At 39.8% G+C, this 10,000-nt stretch overlaps 1 protein-coding gene across 1 annotated transcript in view; it reads right to left on the bottom strand.

Moving 5' to 3' along the window:
- Window positions 1–636, bottom strand: part of LOC311145360 (S-adenosylmethionine-dependent nucleotide dehydratase RSAD2-like) — a 6,490-nt gene extending 5,854 nt beyond the window's left edge. The window contains exon 1 of the mRNA XM_084181582.1: window positions 1–636. This exon is cut by the window's left edge and continues 43 nt beyond it. Coding sequence (XP_084037708.1) covers window positions 1–291 — 291 coding nt within the window. The 5' untranslated portion in view covers window positions 292–636.
- Window positions 637–10,000: the final 9,364 nt, after the last annotated feature.

Here is a 10,000-nt window from a genome sequence, read left to right as displayed (position 1 = left end):
GGGTAGGACAAAAGACGTTTTTGCCGTGTGGAAACAAAAACCGCACTTATAATTGCATTGTCGCGTAAAATGATAATTGACACTGCTTGGAGTTGTCGCTGGTTGAGATATATTATTTTGCAACACCTTGACTAGATTGACTTTTCCTGTAGATGTCAACGGTGATGCTCTGTGCACCTGCGGACAACGGACACCTATCCAGGCCAGGACAGTTGCAAAGATGTACTGGATGTTACTTATGCAGAGTTGCAGGGACATCTTCACAAACACGACTTGAGTAGAGAACAACATTGCTAGTCTTCACCTATCTGTCCTGTTGAAACTTCTGATGTAGGAATAGCTTGAATCTCTTTATACCGTAATAGCCTAAGTGACGCGTCTCCTGCACACACCCACCCACACTTTCTATTTACCAATAAGGAAAACGAAAGTTACACTGTTGAATATAAAATCATAACCTTATTCAAATTCAGTCCTACATGCCTACATGAGAAAAGGCTGTCATATCCTAAAGCTCCATGCAAATTAGCTGATCCGCTGTTTTTGCTTAATGTATGTGACCGAACCGAACAGAACTTGACAGCCATAGGTGCATCCTGGTTCATGTTCTGTCTGAAACTCGGAAATGTCCGACTTGGTAACCTAGGCGGAAGAGTCGGATCGCAAGTTTTCCACTTGGGAAGGATCAGAATCAACCAATAGGAAGGTCAACGCAAATTGTTCATTTTAATGCCGCGTTCATATGCTAGTCGGAACTAGTAAACTCTGACATTTTCGACTTGCGGATTGTTGAACACGCCATGTGTATAACTCCAACCAGTTAGCAAGTCGGACATTTTCGCGTTTCCTAGTTCCGACTTGGATGTGAACGCGGCATAATACCTAGGTCCTAGTTTCCGACATAACATGAACGCAGCATTATCTCAGTCCGAAATTGCATCAAGTTTCACATTCGCTCAAGTTTCGGTTTGCTTGTACAGCACGCCAAGTTTCGTTTTCTCCCTCAGTTTCCAAAATCGTTAACCGTGCGCGTGAGTTGTGATTCAGTTGAAAATTAATTTTGCTCGGGGTTTGATTAAAGATTGCAAGATGCATAATCAGTGGCGATTTTAGCATGTCAATCTTGTTGGGGAAAACATTTATGAGTTTCCTAGTTCCGACTTGGACGAGAACGCGGCATACTACTTAGGTCCTAGTTTCCGATATAACATGAACGCAGCATTATCTCCGTCCGAAATTGCATCAAGTTTCACATTCGCTAAAGTTTTGGTTTGCTTGTACAGCACGACAAGTTTCGTTTCTTCCTAAGTTTCCAAAATCGTTCGTGATTCAGCTGAAAATAAATTTTGCTCGGGTTTTCATTAAAGATTGCAAGACGCATAATCAGTGGCGATTTTAGCATGTCAATCTTGGTGGAGAAAACATGTATTTTTATTTGTATGCATGTCAGTTAAGCCACTACACAACTCTAAACAATACATTAAATCTACTATAACAGTGACAAACGGTGCCCACAAACTTTTAGGGTCTACATAAAGCTGTCCCGAGAGTGGAGTTTATGGCTGACTTGCTTAAATAAATATGGTTTCTACTGACTCCTTGTGGATTTGTGTAACTGGATAAGAACCGCACTCTCCTTCAATAATAATGAATGTCGACATGAGTTTTGAGTTTTGAACCATACACAAACATTATTACATTTATGTTCAGTAAATTCACAATGTTTGTTCTTATATAATTAACACGTAGCTCTTAAATATAAGCAAGTGCAAGCACACTGCGATGAGGTAGGCCTATTCGTTCAGCAATTTCGAAATGGACAGCGACAGGAATTCAGATAGATATTAGTTCAGATAAATTCAGCAAGATGTTGAGGCCTTAACTTTACTCTTTTTTAAGTCACCACAGAGAGAGAAAGAGAGAGAGAGAGAGAGAACCAGACGCATCGTTTAGCCTACCATTTGAAGTATTGTATTATTCCTATGTGGTCTAAAAAGGAAGGACAATAGAATCACGAGGATCCACTTTTATAGACAATATACAGACGCACACATATCCTGACCCCCACAACACACACACGCGCACACGCGCAAGCACGCACACACTGCGTGTACAGACACAGACACACACACACAGTTTGTCAGGTCCGCTCGGTCTTAAGTCTGACCCATCAAACATTTAACAATCATTTACCATCCCTTGGGGAACCAGCTGATGAGGAAAGAACAAGTGATTAGTTGCTGAGCTGGTCTGCTCCATTAAGCTGGTCTAAACGCACTGCTACTAGTCAGACTGGTCGATGGCAACTTTCATTCATTCTCCCCACTGACATCATGGACTTCATCCCAAATGGCACCCTATTCCCTACATAGTGCACTACTTTTGAGCAGGGCCCATAGGGCCCATAGGGCTCTGGTCAAACGTAGTGGACTATATAGGGAATAGGATGCCATTTGGGATGAATGCTTTCCACATGGGCTCACCAGATGTTCAACCAGCAGTCGTTATCCTCAAGGAAGACCGCTGTTGATCACTGTTGACAGTCTGGACTCTGGGACTCAGTCCATCACCTGTCCATACCCCTTTCATAATGATTTTGTGTTGTCAGTTAAAAAATATATATATTCTAGACCATCGTTCTTACTATTGCTCAATGTCCACTAGGGCTGCCATATGTTTTGGTACTTATTGTGTGAAATATATTACATTGTATGGATGGACTAGGCAAAGGCATAGCAATTTGCAGTCTAAAATTGTCATACAAGTCTAGAAAACCACTGTGACCATCATTTTATAGCATTACTCATCCTAAGGGCCCTGAGTGTTTCATTTTTCCTGGTAGAGTCATGAGATCAGGAAAAACAATTAATTTGGTGTACCATCTCAAAAGTACTGCTGACCCAGTTTGTAAGTGCTGTGGTAATTTGTGGGACATACTGTAGTTGCCTATTCTCTTTGTCTGCAGAGTGGAGGAGGCTTGCCACCAGATTGAGGGCTTTGCCTGCGTCACTGTGGATGCCAGTCCTTCTGCAGACCAAGTGCTCCAACAAGTGCTGCTTTAAATTAGGGACAAATGCCACTTCTGAACAGCTCCTCTCCCCCTCTCACGGTCTTGCCCCAGGTGGCTGCTGTTACGTTGTGTTCCACTAGGTGGTAGTAGAGTGCCATTGATTTGACACAGGGCAGGGCTAGTGAGAAAAGAGCAGGGTGTAGACCAGGGATCTCCAACCCTGTTCCTGGAGGAGTACCCTCCTGTAGGTTTTCGCTCCAATCCCAGTTGTAACTAACCTGATTCAGCTTATCAACTAGCTAATTAGTAGAATCAGGTGCGCTTGATTAGGGTTGGAGTGAAAACCTACAGGATGGTAGATCTCCAGGAACAGAGTTGAAGAACCCTGGTGTAGAGTGTATGGACTGTGGATACGCCTCATATGGAAAAGGGCCAGAAATACACACTCTCACACACACAAGCATGCATGCACACAGTAGCACACAGTGTCTTTCAAACACGCACACACACACGCACATGCACGCACGCACACACACACACACAAAGAGCCAAGACCCCGACCAGAGTGTCACAACATGTCCTATTCTGTCCGACTGCCATCAGTGAGATGAGGAGGAACGTTATTATGAATGCCCTTGTGATCCGTCAGCAGCGATACTTAGGGATAGGCAGCCAGATTGCCCGCAGTGGCCTGAAATTCAGGAAATGAAAGGGAGGGTTTGTATATTCATCAATCACTTCTATTTCATTTAAACAGGCCGGCACAGCTAGTTCTGTATTTTCCTTTTGAAGTATCTATATGGACCCAGGAATTAAAACACAGACAGCCATCGCTCTCTCTCTCTCTCTCTCTCTCTCTCTCTCTCTCTCTCTCTCTCTCTCTCTCTCTCTCTCTCTCTCTCTCTCTCTCTCTCTCTCTCTCTCTCTCTCTCTCTCTCTCTCTCTCTCTCTCTCTCTCTCTCTCTCTCTCTCTCTCTCTCTCTCTCTCTCCCTCTCTCTCTCTCTCTCCCTCACTATCACCCATGCACACACCCACCCACACTTAAACATATACAGGTACATTAACTCATTTATATAGTAGGAAGCTGTATTTGGCCGGTGATGGGAAGATTAATTAGAGGTTTTAGTAATTATGAGCTTGGCAAGGCTATGGGCCGGAGAAGACAGAGTGACCCATCTCTTTTACAGTGATGCATCAGCAGAGAGGCAACGGCTGTGGACCTTATTCATATGGCAATTAATGGAGCACTCTATATCAATGTCATTCCTTGCTCCCGCACTGCTCAAGCCACATGCATGGGCCTCTTCTTCCAATTACTGCAATTCACTGTTTTCAGTGGCCTGAGAGGTTCTATAATTTGGAATATTAACATTAGGAATATTTTGTATCATATATCCATGGAATTATGTTGTTTGTTGAAATTATTCAAGTAAGCCAAGGATGTCTGGTATAGGCCAAAACAATTGGTTTTACATGGAGTGAAAATTGAATTTCTTTGGCTAAAATCTCTGATGAGCTGAGAAATGTATCAGCATCCATACATTTTATATATGGTACGGTTTCCAGTTATTTACTGTAAGTCTGACTAAAAGTTTCTTGAATTTAAGCAGTTACTCAGAGAAAAAGCTCTTCATAGACATTCCTTTTAAATCTAAAATGTAAAATTTAGCAACACAGTGTCTCAAGAGTACACTAAAGTTATGTTGTAGGAAAGCAGAGTGACTGGTGCCAGTAATGCCACGGGCCAATCTCTACTTTGGCATCATGTATCATAGGCTTGAGGCAGAACGTTCAAGTTATGTGGTACTAGCACGATGTCTAACATGTTTCTTAGACAGTTGTGATAATGTCTTGTCATTCTTCACTGCATAACATTTCAGAGTGATGTAACTAAATGTTCTACCCTAAGGCTGAATTAAGTCCCACAGATGTAGGATCTATATTTGAGGCAGTTTACTACAACAGGAGAATAATCCTGCAGAAACAGGACATTTGAATTATTATATGGATTATAATTAACAGACATTTTGGTAGGGGTTGATACATGTTTCATAAGGGAATTCAAGTCTGACATTTCAAAGTGGAAATTACAAACTTCAGAAGCCTTTTTAAACCTCAAATACAGGTTTAAAAAGTCCTTAAATACAGTAAAAAAAATGTCCTGCATTGCATGACAGTTCTCCTGCAACTGGGTGATCAAATTAAGATCCTACATCTGCACACAAACAAATACATCGTACATGCATTGAAAACACAGTACAGTAGTCGTTATGGCAGGTGTAGTTTACGACTGTTTTACTAATGAAGATTTTAAACAGTAAACAAATTATGATCCACTTTAACTCGGTATACCAAAGTAACCATACCGCTCGATGCTCAATTATGAACTGTTCTTTTTATTAGTTGAAGGCCTGGTACTTTGTCAAGGTGAACATAGTCTTTTGCCAAATGGGCCAAACCAATTGCCCATTCTTTCCTCTGCAATATTGACATACCCTTCCTGTAAATGAACATAAATGAGGGCTGACACATGTCAGCAATAAGTGCAAACAATCCAAACAAGATGACACTATAACACAAAAGTCCCACTTTTGTTTGAGAAAGAAGTTAAGAACTAAATTCAAGGGGACATTATCAGTCCATAAAGGTAGCGCACTGAAGGGTCAAGATTAAGGTAAAGCTCAGTGCCCACCTTCTGGATAAAGGAAGGAGAGGTATGTCTGAGAAGAACAGGTATAGCCCAGCATTGCCCTTACCTCACCCTGCAGGGAGGCCCTTTCCACTACACTACTCCCTTCAATATTTAATCTGCACAACAGAGACTCAGCCGGAGTAAAATCTCCCTGAAATAATGAAAGATCCAGGCGGGACGCAGCAGCCCTGGTCCCATTCTAAGTAATAGATCAAATGAAAGCTGTCCCTCAGAACATGAATAATGAGTGTGGTGTGGAGAGGAGGGATGGGGGCAGCAGGGCTTGGAGGGGAGTGGGAGGACATGGGGGTGGTAGTAGGGGAGGGAGAGGGGGGAGTCTGGTGCCCTGGCATGGACCCTTCCACTGGGCGTGACTTGGCTGCCAGATGAAGCGGTATGGAGACTGAGTCGTGGGGTGGTGATGGTGGTGGGGCCGAGTTGGCCCATGCAGACAGGCAGGGATGGGCTCTGTCTGTCTGGGTAAGGTGGAAGGGAGGCTGGGACGGGGAGGGGGGACTCCTTCGGTGGTTCCACAATCCTCCAGCTCTCCTCAGACTCCTCCAGCTGGCAGGTAGGCCCTGCCTCCCCTTTCTCTCTCCAACTCCTCCCCCACTCTGCCCTCTGAACACTGTAAGTCGCTTTGGATAAAAGCGTCTGCTAAATGGCATATTATTATTATTATTATTAACACAGTGGGAGGGTGGTAGCAGCCGCTACTCCCCCAGCACCAACAGGATCAGTGGGGGACAGCTCCTCCAAACTTCAGGCTTCAATAGGGAGAGGAAAACAGTGAAGCGGTGGATCAAGGGACAGTGTTTTGACATTGACTGAAGGATAGAAATAAGTGTGTCTTGATATTGTACTGTAAATCACAAAATTGTATTTTTTTTATGGGGGTAGATCAGCTTAATATTGCAGATAGATTGTAACTTCTATCAATGTAATTGTCTGCATCACTTCCAATCCTCCATGTTTTTAGATATATACTCCCCTTTATTACTTTTCAACCCCGCCATCCTTTCCCTACTTGGGGTAAATTAGTGAACAACAATGCCCAGGCCTCTACTTCCAGCCTATACTTACTATCTACACCTTATGGACACAGTCAATTTTACAATAATTATATTTTATTTGTTTTTTTTAGTTTTTGCTCCTGAACTTCTTCTACTCTCAATCTCTCCGATCATTTTCATGATGTCCATCCGGTTTGCTTCTATATGCCATATCTTTCTAACAGTACTCTTTCCCAAAAGCTCCCAACATACAACCTATATACTTATTATGGACACAGTATGCTTACATTATTAGTTATCTTGTTATTATTTGTTGTTATTTGTTATTAGTCCCATCCTTCAACTCCATTCAATACCTCCCATCTATCTCTTAACACCATCCATATAGGATTTCTATTTGCCATATATATTTCAATGTACTGTGATGTTTTACAAAAGTTCTGAACCTTTCTATTATCATTGCTTCTACTTATTGTGAATTAAAAATAAACATTTTTGCTAAAAGTATTATTATATTATTGATCGATTGACTATGACTTTTCAGATCACCCAGTAATGCTATCTGCAAGGTTAGCTCCAGGTAAATATTGCAATCCTTTAGCCATTCCTGGACCTGTGTCCAAAAACAAGCTACAAATGGACAGAACCGAAACAAATGATCTAATGATTCTGTCTCTTCACAGCAAAATCTGCAGAGCTGGGAAGATTGTAACCCCCATATAAATAACATTCTATTGGTAGCAAGAATTTTAGATAATAATTTAAATTGAAAGATTCTAATTTTTGAATCCGGTGTCGTTTTTGCATGTCAGTTCATAAACACTATGCCATGGGATCGGTACGTCAAAAATCTCTTCCCAACTATTTTGCAATCTATATGGGATGGCTGTCAATCCTTTGGTCCTTAAGTGAAACTGATATACTTTTTTATTTATCACAGTTTTCCTTAACCAATTATGTTCTTTAATGCAAGGCCGACAGACAAGTTCCTTACTTTCTCCCCCTTCCACTTTCCTCTTCCACTTTTGCGGTAAGGCTGCAATTATTTGGTTGTAATTTTGGGTAGAGCAGACATTTCCATATGTTTTTGTTAGCTGCATGTGCGACATAACTCCACCAGTCCTACCGATAATATCATTTACGATGATTATACCTTTTTTAAACATTCTGTCAAAAAAGAAAGTTTTTTTGTCAATCAGTATATTTGAATTTAACCACAATATTTGTTGCATTTATTTGTTCTGTCGTTTCTGGAGGATTCAATTGAAATTGCAACCAACTTTCTATGGCTTGTTTTAGAAATAGTGATATTTGGGAGATGATTTCCTTTTCAAATAACTGAAAATGAGTTGTTGTAATCTGAATAAATGGAAAATGGCCTTACTTGAACATTGGGTGAGACAATCTTACTAATTTGCTTGAGAACCAGTTCGGATTTAAGTATAACTTTTGTATGACTGAAGCTTTTAGTGATAGGTCTAATGCTTTAATATTTAATAATATCTGTCCTCCGAATTCATATTCGTTATATAAATAGGCCCTTTTAATTTTGTCTGGCTTGCTGTTCCAAATAAAATTGAATATTTTTTTCTCATATAATTTAAAAAACTGTTCGCTAGGCGTAGGCAAGACCATAAGCAAATAGGTAAACTGGGATAATACTAAAGAGTTAATCAGGGTGATTTTTCCACAAATTGACAGGTATTTTCCTTTCCATAGTAGTAAGATCTTATCTATTTTTGCTAAGTTTCTATTAAAATGTATTGAAGTGAGATCATTTATTTCCTTTGGGATATATATTCCGAGTATATCCACATCACCATCAGACCATTTTATTGGTAAACTACATGGTAATGTTAAATTTTTATTTTTTAGTGATCCAATACGTAATATAGTACATTTGTCATAATTTGGTTGTAATCCAGAGAGGTTAGAAAATGTATCTAGATCCTCTATGAGGCTGTGGAGGGATTCTAGTTGTCGATTTAAAAGAAAACATGAATCATCAGCGTACAATGACACCTTTGTTTTTAAGCCCTGGATTTCTAATCCTCTGATATTATTATTGGATCTGATTTTAATAGCTAACATCTCGATGGCCACAATAAATAGATATGCCGATAGTGGACAACCTTGTTTCACTCCTCTTGACAGTTTAAAACTTTCTGAGAAATAGCCATTATTTACTATTTTACACCAACGGTTACTATACATGATTTTGACCCATTTTATAAGAGATTCTCCAACATTTACATGCTCCAGGCATTTATATATAAACCCCAGTCGTACTTTATCAAATGCCTTTTCGAAGTCTGCTATGAATAGCAGGCCTGGTTTCCCATATTTTCCATAGTGTTCTATTGTTTCCAATACTTGCCTTATATTATCTCCAATGTATCTTCCATGTAAAAAACCTGTCTGATTAGAATGAATAATATCCGACAATACCTTTTTAATTCTATGCGGTATACATTTTTCTAGAATTTTTGCATCACAACACTGAAGTTTAAGGGGCCTCCAATTTTGTAAATGGACTGGATCTTTATATTTTCCACTTGTATCCTGTTTCAGTAATAATGAGATCAGACCTTCTTCTTGAGTGTCAGATAATCTACCATTTACATAGGAGTGGTTAAAACATGCTAATAACGGTCCTCTTAGTATATCAAAAAAGGTTTGGTATACCTCGACTGGTTTGCCATCCAACCCTGGTGTTTTCCCAGACTTAAAGTCTTTAATTGCATCCAGAAGTTCCTCCTCTGTAATTTCACCTTCACATGAGTCTTTCTGTATGGCTGTTAATTTGACATTATAAAAAACTATATAATTAGCTTCAGTTAGAGGAGATGGAGGCGATTGAAAAGAAAACATATGCTTAAAGTATTTTGTTTCCTCCTTCAAAATATCATTTGGTGAATCATGGGTGACTCCATCAATTGTAACCAGTTTCATTAAGTTATTTTTGGTAGCATTCCTATGTTGAAGATTAAAAAAGAATTGTGTTAATTTTTCCCCATATTCCATCCAGTTTGCTTTATTTTTTTATAATATAATACACTTGATCTTTCTTGAATAAGTACAAAATTGTCTTTGTGTTTCTAGATTTTGGTCCTACTTTATGACTCTTTATGACATTGTAATTACACTGTACATATAGTCCTTTACGGCCAATTCTCAGTCAACTTATTTTCCTTTCTCAACACATTTTAATATCTTTCACCTTAAAAAGCTAATTTGACATTTCTGAATGCTTAATTCATCACTTTACTTAAAGCTCTGTGTAC

Source organism: Coregonus lavaretus, assembly GCF_964263955.1.
Source record: "Coregonus lavaretus genome assembly, chromosome: 18".
In the NCBI taxonomy this organism is placed as follows: Eukaryota; Metazoa; Chordata; class Actinopteri; order Salmoniformes; family Salmonidae; genus Coregonus; species Coregonus lavaretus.
Note: the sequence above shows the minus strand (reverse complement) of the source record. Positions and strands in the feature narration are given on the sequence as shown.